We start from the raw sequence: 25,989 nt of genomic DNA, 5'->3' as shown, positions 1-25,989 counted from the left end.
ACAGCTGTCCAGGGATCCCCAGGGGTCCTTGAGGAGTCAAGGTTCTGTATCTCTGAGAGTGTACACATTTTCTACACTCGGTTAGGATTTTTTTGTGTAGATTGGGTTCCCAAAGATAGAAAATGGTATCAAATGGGGATACTTGGCCTCATGCATATCAAACAGGGGGTTCTTGAAATAAAAATGTTTGAGAAACTCTGCACTACTGTAGATGATGTAAGGTAATGCAACCTGTGATGTGTGTGTGTGATGTGTGTGAATGCAGGACATCTTCAACGCAGTGATCAAACAGAACCCCTTCCTGGTGCACCAGCTGCCGTGCTTCTGGAACGTCCAGCTGTCTGACCACACGCGCTCCGAGAAGTGCTACAAGGACGTGTCGGACCTCAAGGTGAGAGAGAGCTCCCTCCATCTTGTCCTTCCATGTGGACACACACACACACACACACACACACACACACACACACACACACACACACACACACACACACACACACACACACACACACACACACACACACACACACACACACACTGCATGCACACCCGCAGTGACAATTTGCACCGGCCTCGGGCCGGTATGTCACTACTCATGCTTATGTTGTTGTTGTGTTCTTGTTAACCACTTGAACCCCAGCATCCTTATGAGGCCTTATGATTGGCTAATTTTGTTTAATGAGATTTGGTGTAGCTGGAAGAAAGTGGCCCGAGTGCTGTAGCCTGGCCTGACCAGACTAATATCACTGCGTAGTCTGGAAAAGGGCTAGATAAAAAAAAAAATCTGGTGATAAACCCGCCCCACATTTGCATACTGGTTCCTGATTGCTGTCCCACAACTACGGGGACAGCGAAATCCAATCACAACTGAGCGGGGCCAGACTAATTCTGTCGAGGCCAATTCTTGTCAATGGCAGTTTCTTCTGGTTTCCAGGCTACGAGTACTGTTGTGCCTCAAGTCCGTTTTCACTAAGACTAGAGGGTTTGACTACTTTTTTCTTTTTTAATTAACGTTGTTGTGCAAAGTACTGACAATACTGTAGCTGATCTATCTTCACCACGCATCACGATGTGACACTTGTATGTAGTTGTGTTAGCGCTATTTTGGAACACCCCCCCACTCCCATTTCCTGAAAAATTAAATTAATTTTGAACATACATGGTTTCTATCCGTCAGCAACAAGAGGTGCAACAGGTGTGTGTGTGTGTGTGTGTGTGTGTGTGTGTGTGTGTGTGTGTGTGTGTGTGTGTGTGTGTGTGTGTGTGTGTGTGTGTGTGTGTGTGTGTGTGTGTGTGTGTGTGTGTGTGTGTGTGTGTGTGTGTGTGTGTGTGTGCACATAATATTTATGAGGGAAATGATGGAAATGTCATTGAGGGTATTTATTTTAAATTATATTTTGGTTCCTCCAATATTGAGGAAGTTGAAACGAATCATCTAATAATTAGATACAAAACCGTAAAAGAATATAAAAAAAAAAGAATTATCCGGGGGAAGATTAGTGGAGTCTGCATGCTTTCCAATCCCACTGTTCCACACGTACACAGCCAGACGGCAGCCTTAAGGCCCCCTCATCAGGGACCTGCGGACGCCAGGTGAATGCAATTAACTTCCCCGGTAGGATAGGAAGGCCGCCGTACACCAGGGGTCCCCTAGAACCGGCGTGGAAGAGCCCTGCAGTGGGTCCCCCACAACCCTGTTCCACCCAGAGCTGATTCCCATGCATGGGTCCCCCCTCCTGGTGTCGGAAAACGTACCCCTTTTTTATGCTACTTAAAACCCATTAATCCATTAAGACCGGGAACGCATCTGTGTCATTTTAGATTTCTTTGGCTATTCAAAAATAGCAAATATACAAGTTCCTAGTCTGGCACCAAGTGCCGCGCTATGAGCTTGTAGATCTGCAATTTTTTGAAAAATCGTGAAACTTGATCTGCTACTTTTGAATTTGAATCCTGAAAAGTTACAGTTTTGGACATATGAGGTTTCCACCCGACAAAGACCATGTATAGCTAAAATTCCTGGTTTTGAAATTGATCAAAATATATTTGAAAATAGCAGAGAAATATTTTGATCAATTTATATTTTAGGTATGAAATGGGGCTTAATTGGTTACTGTATGTTTTCTAAATAATCCAAGTCTACAAAGTAACACACATATAATTTTTTTGTGGAGTCAAAAGTACAATATTCGCCCGGGCAGCTGGCGTAGCCGTCTGAGCACCTAGGCTGGTAATCCAGCCTGTCAGCGTGTCGCGGGTTCAAATCCCGATCCCCTTTGCTGATCCCGACCCCCCCCCCCCCATTTCTCCCCATATCCTGTCAGACTACTGTAATCTATCGATAAAGACAAAAAGCCAACAAAAAAATTAAAGTACCAAATTTGACTCTCAGATGATGTAGTGGAGCAGAAGTATAACGCATTGGAACAATTTTTATAACAAGTAAAGTAAAAGTACCTCGAAAAGTATTTGAGCAAATGTACTTAGTTCCGTCCCACCACTGGTCTCCTCTCTCTCCCTAACGTCTCTGTGTTTCCACCACATCACCCCAGAGGAACAGCGCTCTCTGCAGTTAGCAGCTGTTGTGTCATGAAAGTGAAGCTTTGTGGAGGGAGATTGACAGCAGAGTAATGTTGATGTGTTGACCAGGGCCTGTTCTCCACAGCTGTTCCTGCTGGACTGCCTTCCACTCACTGCCCCTCTCTGTTTATGTGTCTCACACACACACACACACACACACACACACACACACACACACACACACACACACACACACACACACACACACACACACACACACACACACACACATTTGTATTACTGTACTTGTGATGAGATCCACATTTTAGGACGGCATCGAAATTAGGCAATAAATTGTGCTTGTACACCATAAATCGGCCATTTTTCGGCGATGACTGCACGTAACTGGGTATAAATCATGCGTAACTCTAGCCCCAACCCCTAAAACCATCTAAATGCCTAACCCTAACCTGAATCTACTCCTAATTGTAAGCCTAAAGTGCAATAAATGCTCCTTCTGAAGTCCAAATTAGTTTTTCTCCTAACTTTTTTCGGAAAGGGAGGTGATGATAACTACATTTTGACCTCATTCAGAATTTCTGATATGACTTTTTCGACCGTTACTAAATATTTGTTAACCATAAAAAGAACCATTTCTCTTGTGAGGACCAGGAAAATTACACAATGTCTATTTTTCAAATTCTAGTGTACTTGTGGGGACATTTGGCCAACACAAACTAAGTAGTACAAGTACACACACACACACACACACACACACACACACACACACACACACACACACACACACACGCCCTCTTTATTGACTTATGTGTCTGTCTCTCTCTCTCTCTCTCTCTCTCTCTCTCTCTCTCTCTCTCACTCTCTCTCTCTCTCCCCCCCATAATTGGATTGGATTGGAGAGGCTGATAACTGAATGATTTTATACTGCCCATTTTTATTTTTATTTGCTGTCCTTTGCACAGAAACTACATTTGCTTACAGACAGTAAATGTCATAATACTGTATCATGAAATGTTTCATTTTCTCTCTCTTCTTCCAACCCTCTCCCTTCTAAATAGTAATTTTCTAGAAATTGTATATGGTTCCATCATCGGATTCGAATAAAGCTCCTATTGTTAACTGTAATGACACAAATCAAGAAGGTATTTTCATAGAAATTCTTGTAACGACATACCATTTGTTATCCAGGAAAGACCACATTGAATTTGCCTGCAAAAGGACAAAGCAAATAATGTATTTTCTCTGTCGTTCTTTGGGACAAATGCTAGACAAATTCTTCCTTTGTTTTATCACCTGTATGATTATACGTGTTCTACAGTATTGTAATAATACATGCTAAAACATATTTGTCCAGTGCTTAAACCACTTAAAACCTGGTTTCCCTATATTGGGCTTGTCATCATAGACAGAATTAGCTAAATTAACAGATCTACAAGCTTACAACTATGATGGGACACATTTTGAGCTTGTAGTTAGGGTATTTTCACTATGCGTCATTTAAGAATGTATATAGGGCTTAAAGGCCAGACAACACATAATTTAAAATGCTATGAAAAAAAAAACAGTACTTCTCAATGCTTCTCTTCCAGGTGATCCACTGGAACTCTCCTAAGAAACTGCGTGTGAAGAATAAGCATGTGGAGTTCTTCCGCAACCTCTACCTAACATTCCTGGAGTATGACGGGAACCTACTGCGGCGGGAGCTGTTCGGCTGTCCCAGTGAAACGGACCACAACAGTGAGAACGTAAGTGAAACACTCTGTCTGTGGTGCTGAACCAATACAGTGAGGACGTAGGTGAAGCGCTCTGTCTGTAGTGCTGGAGCAATACAGTGAGAAAGTGGGTGAAACGCTCTGTCTGTGGTGCTGAACCAATACAGTGAGAACGTGGGTGAAACGCTCTGTCTGTGGTGCTGAACCAATACAGTGAGAACGTGGGTGAAACGCTCTGTCTGTGGTGCTGAACCAATACAGTGAGAACGTGGGTGAAACACTCTGTCTGTGGTGCTGAACCAATACAGTGAGAATGTAGTTGAAATGAATTGTATGTGGTGCTGAAGCGCTGCTCTTAGCTCACCGCTGTCCATGGTGCTGAATACATCTAGTGGCGCTCACGTGCTGATGGCACTGATTCTAAAAAAAAAAAAAACTCTTATTGCCATTCATATTCAGTGGCAAGCAATTTACATCACATTGAAAAGATGTTAATTAACTAAGGTTAAATTATTATTTTACTTTTTACTTATTTTTTTAAGTAATAAAACATTGTACATTAAATAAAATCCAAAAGTATTTTTATAAAAAAGAATTAAAGGAAAATGCTATAGTAATAATAATAATAATAATGGTTTATTTATTCAGTGGTTCTCAAAGTGGGGTCCTTCAAGGGGTTCCCCAGCACAATAATTATAATCAAACCACTTTAACCCGATGTATATTTTTTGTATGTCTAGTTTGTCTACTGTTTGAGAATTGCAGATCTACAAGCTTACAGCACGCCATCATCTGACACGTTGTGAGCTTGTAGATTTGTGTTGTTTGTGTTTACAACACAAATCTTGCATCCGGGTCACTGGCACAAAATCGTTTCAGATAGGGGTCCGTGGCCAAATGCCTACTCCTACTACTCCTAGACATGAAAAAGTTTGAGAACCACTGGTATATCTAGTACCTTTTCAGCTAACGGCACAAAGTGCTTCACAGCGATACAAAAACAGGAAACCAAAAAGAACAGCAACAATAAAGTAAATAACAGAAAAGTATAGTCAAAGAGTCTGGGGCGTGGTAGCTCACCTGGTAGTTCCACATGAACTACAGTATTGTGAGCTGCCTATGTGTCTGAATGTCGGCTCTGATGCTGGAGAGGGCATGTCTGGTCATGTTGTCTTTGTCAGTGAGCTGTCCGTGGTGCTGAAGTGGTGGGCTGCAATATTAGAGAAGTACGCAACGCAATTGGTTTCTGTCCAGGGTGCTGGAACAGTCGGCTCCAATAAGTGTCTGCCATGGTTATGAGGAGATGAAACACAGACCTGCAAAGAAAAAGCCGCCGCAGGTTTTTCAAAAAAAAACAAGACCACATATCACATAGTTAGGCACAAAATCTGCAAATTGCATGTTCTCTATCTCTCTCTCTCTCACACACACACACACACACACACACACACACACACACACACACACACACACACACACACACACACACACACACACACACACACACACACACACACACACACATTTATATTTCTATACTTGTTAGGACATCAACATTTTAGGACAGCATAGCAGATAGCTGAAAGTAGCCTAAAGATTGCCGATCTACACTGCAACGCGTTTTTCGTCTATTTTCCGGTGTGTGACATCTCCGTAAAAACAAGTATAAAATAGGTAATCCTAACCTAACCTCTAAATGTGTAATCCTAACGCTAACCCCAACATGAAATGTTTCCTGAAATTAAAAAGTCAGAACACATCCGTGGAGCGTCTCACGGAGCGGCCATTGTCAGTTTAATTTGAGTGTCAGTGGGGAGGTGCACGGAGAGGTGAGGGGTCGGGTGAGGTTAGCCACAGAATCCGTCACTCTGATTATACAGATTTACTCTCACCGCAGAGGCCCGCGCGAGGTCTGAACTCACTCTCTAAACTCCATCCATCTGTGTCTGTGTGAGAAGGTTCGGTGGCTGTTAGCCCCACACCAGGTGTTAAAAAACACAGCCGGAGTGGCTGGCAGTGTTGAAAGAAATACTCAGATATTTAGTAAAATGAGTAATACCACAATGTAACAGTTACAAGTAAAAGGCGTGTATTCAAAATCTGACTTGAGTAAAAGTACAAAAGTTTTGGCATCAAAATATACTTACAGTAACATTAAAAGTATAACGTGACACATCACCACGTATAAAATGTTATTGTGTTATTGTATGTTTTGTAATAACAATGTAAATATAACTAGTAACTAAAACTGTCAAATGATTTTAGTGGAGTAAAAAGTACAATAGTTGCCTCTGAGTAGTGGAGTAGATGTATAACAAGTACGTTAATACAATGTAACTTACACGTTTGGGGATCCTGTGTCTAGGTTGGACACAACCTTTGATTTTACTGGTAAAAAAATCAGCACTTGCGCAGGAGACCCGGGTTCAAATCTGGGATTGAACAGGACATTTGCGTGGTGCAGATAAAGTAATTACCTCAAAATTGTGCTACATCACTTGAGTAAACGTGCTTTGTTTACTTTCCACCACTCGGCTGGCTACCACAGAAGGACCGCAGTGAGCGTGCAAACTGGAGATGTCCGAATGCGGACCCGACCAATCACGGTGATCCACGGGGGGCTCCGTAATGAGGCTGCTTTTTCTCACAGGCACGTCGCCAAACACCCCTTGTATGGTCCTCGAGTAAGATCAGCAAGCAATCTGTCACTGCCGATCGTCTCATAAACCAGACACAGGGGCTGGGGGTATGGCGGGCCATAGCGAGACGGAGAGTGAATATTTATCAGGACACTCCATGAACGGGGACGTCCGAGCATATGGACTCTCTGGCTGCGTTTCATCACCCATAGAAGTTCTATCGGCTCACCTCACACCTTCTGAGCTCTCAGCGTGCCGAAGGTCACCACTGATCCAGGGTGCTTTGTTTTGCTTAGGGTTTTTTTTTTGTTTCCACTGAGCGACGCGCGCCGGTTCCTCATGGTAGAATTATTGAAGTGTCAGCACAGAGGGCAGCTAATTAATCATTTTGTAATTTCCCCCATCGCCGTGTGTGCCAGTGCGGCCTTTTTATTCCACCAGTCAAGTCCCAACGTGTCCTTAACTCTGGAAATAAGTTTGCTCATTCAATTTTTCAGAGTTTGAACAGCAATTCCATTATACACTGATGATTAGCCTAATGAAGTCACTTGGGGATGGGCTGCAGTGGCGTGCCGCCGCTCGGGGTCCTCCGAGAGGGCCCCGTGTCACCGCTGCTCGGCTTCCTCGCCAAAAGCCAAACTCAGCACCCTGTTCGAAAGTAAAGCGATACCGTCGACACTTTAGCAACTGCGGTGAGCTCCACAGCCTTTTTTTCTCCTTCTTTTTCTCACTGTATCCCTCAGGACCCCGAGGCAATAAAACGTTAATTTGTCGGGCCTCTATGATTCTTCCGAGTTCTGCGTCAAGCCCTCGGCTGGAGTTGAAATAAAGAAGAATAAAGAAGAAGAAACAAAGTTAGAGCACGGAGAGTTTGAGCTGTGTTAATGATCTAATCATTGTTTTTAATTCACTGTAATTTTTTTTTTTTCTCTTGGAGTAGCTGCAATAAAAAAGATCTACCACTCGTAAATTAGGGCTTAACATCTCTGCACTGAATCACACTGCTCTGAGGAACCCCCCCGCCCCCCCCCCCCCCCTTTCCTCTTGGTTCTTAATCCACAGAGATCTGTGCACTAGGATGAGCGTTGATATTGTTGGGGTAACTCACAGATAGTGTGTGGTAAGAGGACTGTAACTGTGCCACATCTCCCCATGGAACAAAATGGAGCTTCAGTTTGATCCATATATTCTCCTCTCATCTTCCCCCTAATTGCATCAAAGTTTGCATTAAGAAATGGTGCAAACAGAAAAAAAAGGAGTACACAACTCCACAAGATCTCCCCGAATGACCTCAAAGAGCTGAAACGGAATACTGATCAAATGTCATTAGTCTGAGAGCTGCCTGTCCTCTGGGGAGAAGGACATCAATAAGACACTACACTGACATAATCCAAATGGAAGTTGTATTATTGGACTTTATTCTGTCTGTTCATAATGTTGACAAGGGCCTTTTATCTTGCATTTGTAGGGAAATATAAAGTTCTATAGTCACGAGGACTACTGTGCCTTTATCGTATCTCAATGATGACGTGGTTAAGGAATTAGAGGAGTATTCATATTTTGAAAGATATTTGATCCGGGCAGTTTGGAAAAAGATGGCACCTATTTAGATCTGAATGAGCTTGATTCTCTTTTTTAAATTAACATGAAATGAAACGATTGAATCAACACACTTATGGGCATTAGCATATTATCACCACTTAACACTCCGCACTTGACCTACGCTTTGTCACGTCTCTCAACAACTGCTAAATCCCATTTTAACACTTCAACTGAGCACGTTTTCTTTGAGCATCACCATCAAGTGCATTGCTTTTCTTCCCCATATTGTATAATACATTTGAAATATAAAAGTTATGTTTTATCTTTGCCTTCACTTCCACCCTAGTTTTTTTTTTCTTTTTCGGCAGACCAGAGCAGAGCCTGACTTATATACTGTATGGGTCTGACCGATGTATCAGCCATTATTTTACTTTTTTGATGGCATCGGTATTGGGAATTATGTAGCCAATGTGTCAATTTGAAAATGTATTCGAAAATACTCTTTTTGACGAGAAATTGGTAATTCGTTATCTAGGACTCTTCAGAATCGGGATCAGCATCAGTCCTAACAATCTGGTATCGGTCGGGCTCTAGACTAGTGATTACTATCTATCTTTTTTTTTTTTTTTTTATTAAAATGTTCCTCTCCTTTCCAATCATGCCCCTAGAGTAACTGACTTATCCTTCCCCTTTCTGTGTGCGTGCAGCTCCAGCGGACCCTGTCGGAGCTGGATGAGGATGACCCGTGCTACGAGTTTCGTCGGGAGCGCTTCACGGTGCATCGCACACACCTGTACTTCCTCCACTACGAGTACGAGCCCAGCGCCGACCACACAGACGTCACGCTGGTCGCCCAGCTCTCCATGGACAGGTACCATACCACAGAAACCACTCACACTCTCACACACATCTCAAGTCATACTGTGTGACTTTTTGGAGTGTTTCCGGCGACACCCCTGGTAGCTGCGTGTCATTGCCTCTGTTCATGGCTTGTTTTTTTGCTGTTGGCTTCACTAGTAAAACACTTTTACGATGCCCCACTACCTTGCATTTAATATTTCTTTGCAATGCAATAGCATTAACTCACTGAGTACCAGAATTATTTCTGGCTATTTCTGGCCAGTGCGTTTTTTTTTTTTTCCAAAGTAAAAAAAAAGTGCTTAGGAAGCGAAATACAGCCTTTTTCAGTTATAAGTTAAACAAGGAGTGGATGGAGCTGCAAATCTTCAGATAATGATATCTTGGGTTCTGATCTTTTTTTTTTTACTATTTTTTTCAAAAACACGTGAAACACGTGATTGGCACGTTGCACCATAGCGGTAAAACACGTGAAACACGTGAATGGCACTCAATGAGTTAAGCTGATGCTCTTAAACGCTTGCTATACGTGTATATGCACAATAAAATGTGTATATGCAGCCAAGATATATATGTATTATGTAATACGAAAATGCATCACATGACTTGGCTTAGTCAGTTTTTTGCATTCTTACATCAATGTTCTATTTATACGAGCGTCCGTCGTCCATGTGACCTCTCTGAATTTAAGCCGGTGGTGGTTATTGTGAAACACATTCAGAGCTTTGCAAACTACATTTCCTCCTCTGAACTGGGAAAACATCAAGACAGCCGATCAAACCTCAAAACCTCATTTTTCCTTCAAATGAGCTTCGGTGAAATCAAAACGGATCAAAAGAAAAAAAACAGATCAAACGACACAATTATGTGTCTGTCTGTTGTTCCTTTTCCAGCACTGCTGTGGAAGGACTTTGTTACATATCGTCTCTGTCGGGTGGAAACCTCATATGTCCAAAACTGTTACTTTTCAGGATTCAAGTGAGACAATAGCAAAAGTTAGCCTGACACTCAGCCTGAATTTTAATTTAGTTTCACTCCATTATTCAGTCTGAAAGCCCTCTCAGACAGTGCAGCCGTTTTCTGAGATGGTGGTGTGGCCAAAGTGGCTCTTTTTGGCGATTGGTTCATACTGGATTATCCCGATCCCGATTGGGCCGGGCCACAGGTTAGATTTTCAACCGAGAAAACCCGCCTTTCTACAGCGTCACCAGACCCTGAATGCGAGGCTAGCGATTCAGGGGCTGGAGCCAGGCTAAGCAAAAGTAGCAGATCTACAAGCTCGAAACACGGCGCGACGAGCTTGTGTATCTGCTACTTTTGATACTTTTGTGTGACGCTGTAGAGTGATCAAGTAGGGTATTAATTTACGAACAAACGTTCAAATATGGAGATAGGAGGTTTCTCCCCGACAGCAACGACTGTGCCCCCGCAATCAACATGAAGGCTCCTTTTTTGTTTGTTTGCTTTTGTTTCTTGTCCGGCAGATCTTTTTCCAAGCCTCAATATGTATCTGTGTGTGTGAACTCACGACTCAATATTATAGGAGATATTTGTACATCATGGTGCCGCTGTCTGCTAGAAACCTGGTATGTCCACAACGGTTAATTATCAGGAAATTGGATCCACTGGATCCAACGTAGTTATTTATTAGTCACATGTTTTTTTCATTGTACTTTTTATTGGTTCAATATTCTTAAAACCCACAAACTTTCACTTAAATTTATTTTAACCCATTAACTCATTGAGTGTTTAACGTGTTTCACGTGTTTTAGCGCTATGTGTTTTTTTTTTAGAAGCCAAGATATCATTATCTGAAGATTTGCAGCTCCATCCACTCCTTGTTTAACTTATAACTGAAAAAGGCTGTATCTCGCTTCCTAAGCACTTTTTTTTTACTTTGAAAAAATAAAATAAAAATTGTAATGGCCAGAAATAGATAATAATAATTTGGGCACTCAATGAGTTAAGACCTGAGGCCGATTCTACAAATGCCTTCTACTCTCACACTCAAGATTTTTCAAAAATGTTCAAAAATAGCAGATATACAAGCTGTGAGCTGTGAGCTTGTATATCTGCTATTTTTGAATAGCCAACGCTAAAATCTAAAATGACACAGATGCTTTCTCGCTTTTAATGGGTTAAAATAGCGAAAATAGCAGATCTACAAGCTCACAACACAACACGTTGTGAGCTTGTTGTAGGTCGGTTATATCCGCTGCTTTTGCACGGCACTGTTGTACTACAACAGTAGGACATTAATTTACGAGAAAAAAACAAACCGAAAAAGTTGAAATACGGAGATACGAGGTTTCTGCCCGACAACGACGATGGGCTCCATTGCTCTGGCGGCGGCTCTGCCTGTGACAACACTATTGGGGGAGAGATTATGAAACAAACAGAGTAGTTTGGGTTTGCTGCCCCTCCATCTCCACAATCTCTCTTTATTTGTTCACCCGTGACACTCAGAAAGATGGGAGGAGAGGAAGCCATGCGTCAGAGACGGGAAGCCATCGCTCGTATCGCCGCTGTCAGGCGGAAACCTTGTATGTCCAAAAAAAAACCTGTGTTCCATGTAATTTATTATATAGTCACAAGGTAATACTTTTCATTGTTTCAGTTTTTATAAAACCCACAGACACACTTAACCACTTTCAGTTTAACCTTTTCAAAAAGAGCGAAAATACAAACAAAATATGGAGATAATGTGCGAGGAGTCCACCCGATAGCATCCAGTGGTGGAAAAAAGTACTCAAATGTTTTACTTAAGTTTAAGTATCAATACTGCAAGTACAAGTCCGGTATTCAGAATGTACTTGAGTAAAAGTACTAAAGTATTGGCATCAAAATGTACTTAAAGTACCAAAAGAACAGTACTCATAATGCAGAAAATCTTCCATTCCATGTTTTCAAAAATCTTTTGAAATTAGCAGATCTACAAGCTCACAACGCGTCGCGAAGCAACGCGTTGTGAGCTTGTAGATCTTCCAATAGCCAAAGTCTATACAGGGCTGAAGTGGGTAATGTATGTGTTGTAATAATTATCAAAAACTAGTAACTGAAGTTTTCAAATAATTTTAGCAGAGTAAAAGTATAATATTTGCCTCTGAGATGTAGTGGAGTAGAAGTAAAAGTATTGAAAATTTAAAATACTCCACTAAAGTAAAAAATACCTCAAAATTGTACTTAAGTACAGTACCTGAGTAAATGTACTTTACACCACTGATAGCAACTACTGTATATGTCGCCTGCATTTCTGCCGGTGATGCTTCTCCTCTTTGGCCGTGTGTGCGTGCGCGTGCGCGTTCCTCTGTGTGTGTGCTCTGCGTCTGTCAGAATTTGTCTCCGTCTGCGGCTGACTCTTACCACCCTTCAATTTAGCGGAAATGAACGGGGGGGATGGCCGGCTTGTTGTGAGCCATGACACTGGCGCTGATTGAACATGGTCTGCGTCACAGGAGAAGGTCCCTGTTGTTGGCACACGTTATTAACCCTCCAGCGCAAGAGAGCCTTGTTTACCGTGTCACTGTAACGACAGCGAGAAAACACAAACCCTTGTGCCCTTGTTGAAAACGAAAACGACTAAAAGGAGTCCTATCTTAGGGACATTATCAAAGAAAAAGGACAACAACAGGGAGGAGTTTTTTTTCCGGATATAGATTGAATCAGTGATGGAATGTGACAATTACATTTATTTTCATATCGAAAAAAGATGATATTTTATAATCACATACGTTTAATTGACTGTTGCACCGCTAGGGTTGTTGTAACGGGAGAACACACTCTCAGCAAAAGCCCCTCCTTTGTCTGAGGATAGTACAGTGGGTAACAACTTAAACCAGGGGTCTTTTTCAGGCCAAGGACCCGCAGGGGTCCCGGACCCCCTGTTGAAGACCCCTGACTTAAACTCTATGAACTTTGTTCGTTGACAGGGGTCCCCCATGGCTCTATACTAGGCCCCCTCTTTTTTCCCTCTACACTAAATATCTTCCCTGAAAATAGCTGATCTGCCAGCTCACAATTCACGTTTCATTAATTTGAGATAGTATGTTCCATTGCCATGGGAACCAAAACACTGGTACACACTTAAAAATAAATTGCTTGTGCCCCCGCTGAAGGCAGCCGCTCCTCTGTTGCTAATTCAAAAACAAGCCCCTGTCGCTTCTGCTCAATTCTGCAACGCCCGGAAAAGCCCCCCAAAATATTGCATTTGCAGTTATTGTTCACATGGTCAACACTCACACACACACACACTCACTCACACTCACACTCACACTCACACTCACACTCACACTCACTCACACACACACACACACACACACACACACACACACATAACAGTATTATATGCTTGCAACGACTCCAGTTTCATTCCAGCCAGAACCCGGTCTATCCCCCTCTTTGGCTTCAGTTTCTTGTCTCTAAACAAAGCAATAATTGGCAAAAAATCACACAAAAACGGAACCGTGCACATCCTCCACAGTAGAGGTACGCGTTTGGTTTCTGGCAGCGGTGCCTCTTGCTCGGACTGGCAATCCGACAAACTCAAGTCACTTATTTTATTTTTTTATTTTTTTTATTTTTTATCCCACGATTTTGTAACTCAATTTTTTACACCCAGTGCCAATTGTCTATGTAATCCTGGGCACTACACTCCCTCTGCCAACCTAGGGAGGCCAGGGCCGAGCTCATGCCTCCTTCAATGCATGAGAGCCAACTGACCTTCTTATCACCTGACAGGGAGTAGTTTCCCTGGTTGGACGTAGCGCGTGGAAGGAACACGTTATTCCAACCAGTTCCTTTCCCCTCCATCAGGCGCCCCGGCTGGCCAGGGGGAGGCAGTATTGTGACCAGGATTACTGCATGTTTTTGTGAGGGTACATACCCTAGGGGACACAGGGAGAACATGCAAACTCCACACAGAAAGGCCCCTTCGCCAACCCCACCTAGTGTATGGGCACTGATGACGCGGAGGAGAGGACACGCCCCCAGCGCCCACAGCGTCACCTGTGGGAATCGAACCCAGGACCTTCTAGCTGTGAGGCGACAGCGCTACCGACTGCGCCACCGTGCCCCTAAGTCACTGATTTGTGATAAGCTGCGACCAGCTCACGTGAAAATGCCAGACCGACATGACACACCAACCGACTGGCATATATACTAGCTGTGCAAGTTGCAGCTAAAACAACGTGTCTGATAAGCCACAGTATGATGTGAAAATGAGCTTTTTAGAAATCACATTAGTGCTCAAAAGTAATCCCAGGATCTCTACAGCAGACCTTAACACTTTGCCATTTATATGCTAATTTCATTGTTTTGGTTTCATCACTCACAGCGAGCTCTGTAATTGTAAACACACTTCCACAGTGAACCCCACGCTGTGTTCGTGTGAGCATCCAATTCTTTACACATTTGGAGGGGCACCAGTGTCTCTAAGGTTATTTCGTTATCGTCGCTGTCGGGCAGAAACCTTGCATCTCCATATTTCAACTTTTCATGTTTTTTCTCTTATTTTTTTTCCCTTTTTTTTTCATAAATCAATGTAGCACTTTCTTGAACAACAGTATTATGCAAAAGTACCGAAACAAGCCGATCTACAAGCCCACAATGCATTGCGATGCGCTGTGAGCTTGTAGATCACCTATTTTCGCTATTTTGGAAAGTTTGGAAGCGAAAGTGGTTACGTGTGTCTGAGGGTTTTATTTTATAATATTGAACCAGTGAAAAGTATTAACTACATCTTGTGACTAAATAATAATTACGTTGGATCCATTGGAACGCAGGTTATTTGTTTCCTTTTCCTGAAAAGTAACAGTTGGGAACATGCAAGATTTACACCCGACAGCGACAATATGAACTTTTCAATGCATTTTGCATTTCTCTCTGTGTTCAGCCTTTTTATTTAATTCCTTCTAATTATTTCTCTTTCATCCATTACTCTTCCGGCTTCCCCCCTGTCTCTCTTCCCGTCGTCTCTGGCTGTCTGGTAATCTCCTTGGTTTGTTTGAATCACTCGAGCCGCCTCGTTTGAGCTGCAAGGAGTTGTTGCCTAAATTAAAGGCTGTAAATGAAAGTCAAACTAGGGATTATGATCACCGTGCAAAGCTGCGAGAACATCCAAAATTTCCATCTCGGGAAGTCCAATAAATCCTACTTAACTCATTCAATCCGGGAACGCATCTGTGTCATTTTAGATTTTAGCTATATCCATTATTTTATACTTTGGCTATTCAAAAATAGCAGATCTACAAGCTCGTAGCGCGGCACCGAGTGCCGCGCTACGAGCTTGTAGATCTGCTATTTTTGAAAAATCTTGAAAATTTGTGCAAATCTTTGAATATATATATTTTTTTTCAAGCGAACATTTGTAACTCAAGTCTTTGCTTCTGGGGGGTCCCTGGAACAAAATATTTTGAAATGGGGGTCCGCGGCCAAATACATATCACTTTGGGGGTCCTTGACATGAAAAGGTTTGAGAACCACTCATATAGCAACATAGGGTTTTTTCAGAAAAGTGTTAGGAATTAGAAGACATTTGTAGAATCGGCCTCAGGTCTTAATGGGTTAACTCATGTTTCCTATGATAATTTCTAGATTTCTCCATGCCTCGTACTACTGTGCTGTGGAAACTCATCGTCTTTGGGAGCTTTGGCCAGCAGCGTAGTCTATTAGTCCAGTTAGCTGTGAGATAGATATCGTCACTGTCGGGCAGGTTTTCTTTTCTTTTCTTTTTTTTTACATAAATGCCCTAATTAATCGTATGACAGTGTCCTACAAAAGCAGCAAACACAGCCGAGCTATTTGCAACTGTGTGTGTGTGTGTGTGTGTGTGTGTGTGTGTGTGTGTGTGTGTGTGTGTGTGTGTGTGTGTGTGTGTGTCTGTGTCTGTGTCTATAATCATTATATATAATCATTCTTTTTCACTGTTGATCTGCCGTTTGTCCAGCACCTGGACTTTGATTAGGACATGCATGCACTATTATCATTTTTTTATATAAATATTGAACCAATGAAAAGTATTAACCCATTCAATCCGGGAACGCATGCCTGTCATTTTAGATTTATTTAGCTATTCAAAAATAGCAGATAAACAAGCTCATAGCGCGCTTCAGAGTGCCGCGCTATGAGCTTGTAGATCTGCTTGTTTTTTTTATCATGAAAATTGGTGCAAATCTTTCAACAAATATTTTAAAAGCGAACATTTGTAACTGTCAAATGTCTCAACAAATGTCTTCATTTTTCTGAAAAAAACTATTGTTGCTATATCAGTGGTGCTCAAACCTTTTCTTGTCAAGGACCCCCAAAATTATGTTTTTGGCTGCCGATCCCCATCAAAATATGTCAAAAATAGCAGATCTACAAGCTTTGAGCTTATAGATCTGCCATTTTTGAATAGCCAAAGTATAAAAATAATGGTTATACCGTACCTCAAATCTAAAATGACACATATGTTCCCGGCTTTAATGGTTCAACAAGAGCTTGTGGCTAAATAATAACTACACTGTACATTGGATCCATTGGAACACATGTGGTCCTTTTTTTCCATTTCCTGAAGAGTAAGGGTTTTGGACATACAAGGTTTATGCCCTGACGGCGACGATACAGTTCCTGTAGGTTTATTGATATTTGCCCAGAGCCAGCCGTCTCATTAGCTTTAAAGAAGTGGCAGCTGGACGGACACGCTGTAGGAATTTGAAAGGATTCCAAGATCATGGGCATCTTTGAGAGCATCATAAAAACTGCACTCTACACTTAGACAAGCTTGATGCAGACACACGCACACACACACACACACACACACACACACACACACACACACACACACACACACACACACACACACACACACACACACACACACACACTAGTGTTTGTATAACTATACTTGTGAGGACATCCAACATTTTTGCGTCGCATTGAAATTAGCCGGAAAATAGCCTGCGATGCCTTGTGAGGTTGTGGATTGAGATTCTTCTGTTTTCTCCTCTGCCACTTCCCTGGCAATACGTTCTTTTGTAAACCCCAGTGTCTTTTGAGATTGTGAATTCATAATTACCATCTTCAAATGAGTCCAGTGATTGGCTGAGAACGCATGAACTTTTGACTCAGTCAAAACATATACAAATATTGGTAATTTGTAAATATAACTTTTTTTTCTTCCTTTATTTGACTGATAGTTATACTATTTACTGTATTGAAAAATGCATAAATGTAATTAAATTCATTATTTATGTGGCCTTTAAACCCATTGTTTTATTTGATGGCCTTCCTGCCCTGGCATTTGGCTTTTGTGCCCTCAACAAATTGACAACACCAAAGGCCAAGTGGCCTTGCCCCTAAAATGACGATCCTCACAATATATATTTCTCATATTCTACTGTACTTGTGGGGAAATTTGGCCCTCACAAGTATAGTAATACAAGCGTGCGCACACACACACACACACACACACACACACACACACACACACACACACACACACACACACACACACACACACACACACACACACACACAGCCAGCGATACTCTCACCCCCTCTGATATAAATACAGTAGCGTGTCTGCGCCGCTCTGGCCTGTGGTGAGAAATTCTCGTGAACAAATTAGAAAGTGAACTCCTCGCTGCTTCTCAAAATGTCATTGGCCACGCTATCAGGGAATGGCATTGATTTTGTGTTTGAAATGTCAGCTCCAAAGCCCTGAAGCTATTGGCACTTCATTTGCGCCCGTAAAAGTGGATCGCCGCTGTGGCGAAGCAGGCTTTTGTGATCAGAAGTGGAGTGGGTCGGATCCAGTTAACATCTAAGAAACACTTTTTACAAGCACATCGTCGCGTCCGTTCAATACTGATTTTAACTCAGTAATTGGACATACAGTATGCTGTTGAGCAGTGGTTCTCAACCTTTTCTGGATCAGGGCCCACTTGACAAGTTTTCAGAGCGTGTTTATTTTAATCAATCGATTATGTTCCGCCTTGGATCAACGGAACTAACGTAGGTATTATACTTTAATCCCTGGAGTTGGTTTAAAAAAAAAAAAAAAAAAAAAAAACAGAAGACATTTGTAGAATCCCCAGAAGCAAAGATTTGAGTTACAAATGTTTGCTTTAAAAAATATATATATATTCAAAGATTTGCACACATTTTCACATAAAAAAAAAAAAAAAGCAAATCTACAAGCTCATAGTGTGGCACTCAGTGCCGTGCTATGAGCTTGTATACAGTCTGCTATTTTTGAATAGCCAAATAAATCTAAAAAGGACACAGATGCTTTCTTAATGGTTTTAATGGGTTAAGAGAGATGGCGCAAGCGCACATACGAAGGCACGTCTTGTCAAAGCTGCCAATACTCGTCAATCAGTCAGTGAATAACACACACAGCGTATGCATAGTCAAAGCGTCTCCTCTCTCTGTCATTTCAATAACTTTCAAGAGGGTCTCACATTCACAATCCGTCAAAAACATCCTTGAGATTCATTACATTTTTGTGACATTTGTTGTCAGTTAGTTTGAGAACCGCTCACTGCTATAGCTGAGGGTTTGTGATTGTTCTTGCTCGCCCACCTTCCACGTGGGATTGATCTCACGTCCACGTGGGATTGATTCTCAATAGTAGAATACATTCTACTTAGGGCTGTGAATCTTCTGCTATCTCACGATTCGATTCCGATTCTTGGGGTCACGATTCTCATAAAAAATGTATTCCCAATCAGTTGTATCTACATTATTTCAGTCTTATTGTTTTCATCTGGACTTTAGCAACCAAGTTAAAATTAATAACAACCAACAATTCTTGGCTTTGATGGAATCTTAGATTAAGTGTAGTTCTATTTGATGCAGAAACACAACATAATTGCCTTGATGCAAGTAATTAACGATTGTCAATGAGCGTCAGCTGGACAGTGACACACACACCTCAGCTGTGCTGAACTGTAAGTGACTGGAGTTAGTAAAAAAAAGCCCTTGTATATGACTGAAGACATTATAATGTTTACTGTGATTATGGTAAGCTTACATTTCATATCACAAACACCATAGAGTAAAAACTCCTATAACTTTAACCAGCAAAAATAACTGCATACATTTTGATATAAGAATCGCGATTTTTACATTAATAATTTTTTTCCAACACCCCTAATTCTACTATTCTTCGACTCCCTATCCTCATTCAAAAACACCCTAAAAAGAGCACCTGTCGCGAATTGCAACAGGACCTACATGTAATTTAGATAAGTCTTCTCGCTTGCCTCCAGAGAGTACCGTCAGCAAGGTGAGGGTCAGGGTCTCCCCCGCACAGTCTTTTCTATAAATATACCTTTTATTGCTCCTGGTATTGATGATGATTTTTATTGTATTGTATGTCTTGTATGTCTTGATTATGAATTGTATACACAATGGAAACAAGTAGGCATGTAATGATTTATCGTAAATCGATAAAAATCGAGACAATTTGAATCGTTTTAATAAAAAGAATAAAAAAATAAGTAAATACAGGATCTTTGTAAGAGAATTGAAAAAAAAAAAATGTCAGTCATTTGCTACTGTATTGAAAAGAGGATAAGAGAAAACGCAGTATTGTAAAAGAAAATAATTTTTAAAAATTTTTCGATTTTTTTGTCATTTGTCTGAAAACTAATTTTATGTTTAAAAAAGCGTGAAAAATCGTATCGTGAACCTAGTATCGTGTGATTCGAATCGTATCGTGAGTTGAGTGAATCGCTACATGCCTAGAAACAAGCCCTCAGGGCTTTTTGTGGTATCCTTTTAGCATTGCTTGCGTAATTGTACTGCCTTTGCAATTTGTTAATTAAGTATTACATCAATCAATCAATCAATCAATCAATCAATCTCCCTGCAGGCTCCAGATGCTGGAGGCCATCTGCAAACATTGGGAGGGCCCCATCAGCCTGGCGCTCTACCTGTCGGACGCCGAGGCCCAGCAGTTCCTGCGCTACGCCCAGGGCTCCGATGTGATGATGTCGCGCGGCAACGTGGGCTACCACATCGTGTACAAGGAGGGCCAGTTCTACCCGGTCAACCTGCTGCGCAACGTGGCCATGCGGCAGGTCAACACGCCCTACATGTTCCTCTCCGACATCGACTTCCTGCCCATGTATGGCCTCTACGAGTACCTCAGGTAGGTTAGGGGGACTATACGGCCTAGTGGTGGAAGAAGTACTCACATTTGGTACTTAAGTAAAAGTACCAATACCACGATGTTAGAAATACTCTGTTACAAGTAAAAGTCAGGTATTCAAAATTCACAAATACAAAAGTATTCACATCAACATATACTTCAGTACTGAAAGTAAAAGTACTCATTTTGCAGAATGTCCCATTTCCAAATGTATAAAAATACATTGGAAATAGCAGACTGAGGCATCACACTGTCTCTGTATTTGATGTGCATCAGGGGTCTTCAAAGTTTTTCAGGCCAAGGTCCCCTTAGCTGAGAGGGAGGTGTCAGTTATCGGGGCTGCTCTATACTTGGTCTCCTCTTTTTTCCCTTTACACCAAACCGAAAATAGCCGATCTACCAGCTAGTGCATCGGCTATTTTCGGCAAATGTCCCACCCAGAATAGGGATGCTAGGGTTCAAGTGGTTAATGTAAAAATGAAAAAGTCAGAAATAGCTACAAATCGATGGAGATGGCGTGTTAAAAGTCCAATTCACCAATTTTCAGCCTATCTTCATTTAATTGGCATGTTATTTAGAATGTTAGGTTCATTTGTTTAACTGCCATCCGATAGTTTCTATAGTTTCAATTTCTATTGAAACTATAGAATTCTTATTTTTTGATATCATATTGTTTAGACTAGGCTAGGTTCTTGGTTTACCTACGATCCTAGATTGCTGATGCACTACACTGTCTACATTGTAAATCGCAATTGTAGGTCGTCTATTTTCTTTTGTTTTAATTATTGTTCATTAATCGTAATTGGGGCAAAAGTTTAAATAACCGTAATATTGATATGAAGTCATGTGGCCCAGCCCTACTGTGTTGTTTGGCACCTCGACATCGTAGGTCATGCAGTTATCTGGGACTGTGCCACTATGGCTTTCATTGGCCAAGGTTAATGCTTTTGGTTTCGCACGACAAATATAAGACAGTGAGCTCAACTTCATTTACAGTATGGCCTGACGTTGGCTATATGCCTTCATCGAAGCTCATAGCAATTCCTGTGAGCTATTGTTATTACTGTATTGACCCCCTGTATGTATCGACATAGAGTGTGTGTGTGTGTGTGTGTGTGTGTGTGTGGGGGTGGGTGTGTGTGGGTGTGTGTGTACTGTATGTACTTGTATGTACTATCCTTGTGAGGGCCAAATGTACCCACCACAAGTATAGCTGAGTTTCAGAAATAGATGCCTATGCCATCTTCCTGGTCCTGGAGTAAAGGTTGTTTAAAATGCTTAAAATTGTTACATCTGGCTCACAATTAAGAAAAGATTCAGCTTAGGGTAAGGATTAGGCATTTAGAAGTTAGCTTTAGAGGTTAGAGTTGCAGTTATGCTTGATTTATACTTATTTGCCTGCACTCAAAGTACCAGATCTACAAGCGCACACGACATCGCAGTGCAACGTGTAGTGAGCTTGTAGATCAGCTATTTCCGGCACGCAACAAAGTATGAATCAGGCTTCATGGTTGGAGTTAAAAATGGGGTAAAAAAGGGTAAAAATGTTGTTTATTAAATTTGCCTGAAGAAGGTCACACGACTGAAAGCTTGCATTAAACTCAGATATCTGCACAGTGTCATGAGTGTGCGCATGGCGCATGCTGTTTGTCCTGTTTCATAAAATTGCTGGATGTACACTAATACAAACGTGTATGTGTGTGTGTGCACAGGAAGTCAGTGGTGCAGCTGGACATGGCTAACACCAAGAAGGCTCTGGTGGTCCCGGCGTTCGAGACCCTGCGCTATCGTCTGTCTTACCCCAAGTCCAAGGCCGAGCTCCTCTCCCAGCTGGACATGGGCACGCTCTTCACCTTCAGGTGAGGGGAAACCTTCACATTGAATAAACCAGTGGTTCTCAAACCTTTTTTTTCAAGGACCCCCAAATTATTACGTGTCCGCAGACCCACATCTGAAAATATTTTGTACCGTACGATATTTGTTTGGTGAAAATGTTTCTAGAACATTCCAAAAGTTCCACATTTCTTCAAGATTTTTTGAAAATAGCTGATGTGCTGTTTTCAAATAGCCAATGTATAATATATCTAGGTTTAAACTGGTTACACTGATTTTGATGCTATGAACACATTTAACTGGACCCCCTGGAATCCCATCAAGGGCCCCCGGCGGTCCTCGGACCCCACTTTGAGGGCCACTGGAATAAACCACTCTTCATTAGATTGTTAAATATAATATTATTATTCTAGTGACTCTGCAGTAGGAGTTTATATTGGATACAGCAGCTTTTGTGGCGGTAAAAGATGCAGCTACTGTAATCAATAAAGAGAAAAAAATGCCTTGGAAAAAGAAAAACTATTACCATGAGCAGAATTGTTTTTTTTCCCATCAAAATGTAATTTCTCAAAAACACTAAAGGTAAGTAAGCTTAAATGAAAAACACAATCCAGTACTTGGTGGGTGTTCTCCTCATGTACTGTATAAGGTAGAGCCTTGGGTAACAAAAACTAATATTGTTTTTTTTCCCTATAATATATAAAAAAGGCCTGAAGGTGGAACTACATAATTAACTGCCCCAAAACCAGGCTTTCTGTTTACGGTAGCGTGGGTAAGGTAGCTGAAGGAACCAAAACTCATAACAAAACTTTATACTTTGCGCATACTTTAGGGCAATATGTGGCTTAGAAACGATGATTATGCAAAAAGCTTCAAACGGTTCTCCTGTGTGTTCAGGTACCACGTGTGGACAAAGGGACACGGGCCCACCAACTTTGCCAAGTGGAGAACGGCCACCACGCCCTACAGGGTGCAGTGGGAGGCCGACTTTGAGCCCTACGTCATGGTGCGCCGGGACAGCCCAGAGTACGACCGCCGCTTCGTGGGCTTTGGCTGGAACAAAGTGGCTCACATCATGGAGCTGGACGCGCAGGTATCCAGACTGTCCACCGGCACACCTCCACACGTTTGGCACATTGACAGTTAACTACTAGAGCAGGGGTCTTCAAACGTTTTTCAGGCCAAGGTCCCCCTAGCTGAGAGAGATGAAGCAGGGGCCCCCACCACATATTGTATAAAATTGCGTTGCAGATTAAACCTTTTCATAGATTTCATAGATAGCTGGATTCATGTTTTCAGATAGTTAACTTAACCCTCAATATTTAGTCAACTTGACCGTTGGCTCTGTACTTGGTCTGCTCTTTTTCCCTCTACACTGACTCTCCGAAAATAGCCGATCTACAAGCTCACAAGCTGTGAGCTTGGAGATCGGCTATTTTCGGCTAATGTTCCCCACCACACAAAGATTTCTTTGTAGTAACTCTGAAGACCCCCTAGGGGTCCCGGACCCCCTGTTGAAGACCCCTGTACTAGAGAATGTTTTTGTATCAAAATGAGCTTTACTCTGATGCAGTTATCGCCTCACAACCAGAAAATGTTCCCCTTTCCAATAATTCCCCCCTGGATGATCTTTGATTGATTGATTGAATACTTGATTAACAAGTTTGTTAACGGTACAGGTAGTACAGTCAAAGGTTAAAAGGATAACACATACAATTGGTCCAATACATTGAATACAATACAATACACATTGGAAGAAAGCTCAGTGGCATCATAAAGTATATTTACAGAGAAAGGTCAGCCATTCTTTTAGGTTAGTTTTAAGTTTGGGTAGGGAGTCGAGATCTTTTGAGTTTTGGTAGGTCATTCCACTTTTTGGTTTCAGCACGGTAGAATGCATTTTTACCCATGTTTGAGCTGAATTTTGGGGAAACAAGGTCATATGAGCTCCTTCTGGTGTTATGGCCATGGGCATCACTCACTCTAGAGAAGTAGTTTGACAGGTATTTGGGCACTGATCCTCTGAGTATCGTGATTTGAAAACACAATGGCATCAAAACACTCTCATTCTATGTTCACACTAGTGGCGATAAAGCTACAATTAGGCCAAGCATAGCCAGTCAAGTTGCTGTTGAAGTGTTGCTCAAGCCAAACCAGCTTGAAAATGGTTGGGTTAAATAGCAAAGTGAACTGGTTAACAGAAATATATATATATATATTTTGTATTGATTAAAACCTGCGCTCAAATAAGTTGAGGCCAACTCAGCTTTGATTTGTAATGTGTCAAGTGTCGCATGTCACTTTGTAGCTTTTTCGAAAAGGACTTTGTCGTTGTCGCCGCCAGTGAGAATGCAGCATAGCTCTTACCAATCGAACCCTACAGTCCCTATTCTTGGCATGCCATAATAATTGTCAAAATAGGCAAACATTCTGTTAAAATAGCCGATCTACAAAAGGAGGGGACCAAATACAAAACCCTGGGTCAACAATAGAATAGGGTTTAGGGGTTTTAAGTCTTACTTTTGTAAGAGAGTTGTTTCTGTTCACACATTATCGATTGTTCCTCCTGATTGGATTAGACCTTTGAAGTAAGAGTAGGATTCATTCTAAATGGAGTGGGTGCTCCCATTATGAAGAAGGATTTGGGGCATCCATTGTGTTCTTCAGTGTCCCCAGCAAAATGAAAAATACTTCATTTTGGTTACATTGTCCCCCCAAGAAAAATAAATGGGAGAAAAAGGCGTTTATAAAACATAGTGTGTTCCACATTTCCCATTATTATTTAGACTGTTACACACCGGGAGACCTTACACGCCGGGAGAGTTTATTCCTCACAATTTGCAATAATCCAAACTATTGTGTGTGGCATCGGTAAATCAATAAAAGCATCAACCTGTATTAAAAGGGCATCAAATTAATTGTTTGATGTGTAATATTGGCCAATGTATTTTCGGATTGTTTATTTGTCAAGAATAGTATTATACTTTCTCGCAAAGGTAAACAGCCATTGAGCCATGAATTTTGTTGTCTTGAGATTGCATTTAATCAATTGAGTATTGCGCAGGGTGAAAAAAAATTCCCGACAGAACCATCAGTAACGGCATAATTCTTGCTTTATGCCATTGCATTCTAACTAATCTAATTAGTGCAGTCAGTTATCCACAGCATCGCTGTGTTTAGGTGCCTGTTGATAACAAACACTGTACGTACAACAGAAAATGTTCATGAGGACAAGAACATTGATTAATTTGATGTGAAAAGTGATTCTGGATTTTTTTTGTTTGTTTGTTGTTAACAGGTTGTTAAACTAGACAGCAACATGTCATTGATATAAAAGCAATTAGTAGAAACACGTGTTTTTTTAAAGGTCATGACTAGAGTTTACAATTTGTGACAAGGAGACTTATTAACTTAATACTATACTCTTGCACTGTACCAGCAATACTTAAGTAATTCTGCTACAACATATTCGTACTGACTTGATTTGGAAGGCCAGGATATCTATATAATATGTGACATTAAATTCAAAGAGATCAGAGTAAACGTTTACTGCTGAGACTGCAGTACACATGGTGGAATTTGCAGTGACTAAATTGGAGAAGAAAATGTGAAGAACAAACAAGTAAATAAATGGTTTCAGACTTTTAAGTAATAACACGGTTTCCCTGAACATTACACACTAATTGATCAGAGAAAGGGCTATTAGTTAGCTACCTGGCTAGCATACAAAAGA

At 41.4% G+C, this 25,989-nt stretch overlaps 1 protein-coding gene across 1 annotated transcript in view; it reads left to right on the top strand.

Annotated features, from left to right (window-relative positions):
- large1 (LARGE xylosyl- and glucuronyltransferase 1) overlaps positions 1 to 25,989 on the top strand; it is a 122,299-nt gene that overhangs the window by 94,751 nt on the left and 1,559 nt on the right. Inside the window, exons 9-14 of the mRNA XM_080420667.1 lie at positions 266 to 391; positions 4,128 to 4,283; positions 9,139 to 9,302; positions 20,145 to 20,423; positions 22,136 to 22,282; positions 23,154 to 23,349. Coding sequence (XP_080276793.1) covers positions 266 to 391; positions 4,128 to 4,283; positions 9,139 to 9,302; positions 20,145 to 20,423; positions 22,136 to 22,282; positions 23,154 to 23,349 — 1,068 coding nt within the window. The remainder of the gene's footprint in view (positions 1 to 265; positions 392 to 4,127; positions 4,284 to 9,138; positions 9,303 to 20,144; positions 20,424 to 22,135; positions 22,283 to 23,153; positions 23,350 to 25,989) is intronic.

This window comes from Gymnoscopelus braueri, assembly GCF_963280865.1.
Source record: "Gymnoscopelus braueri genome assembly, chromosome: 23".
Lineage (NCBI taxonomy): Eukaryota > Metazoa > Chordata > Actinopteri > Myctophiformes > Myctophidae > Gymnoscopelus > Gymnoscopelus braueri.
Note: the sequence above shows the minus strand (reverse complement) of the source record. Positions and strands in the feature narration are given on the sequence as shown.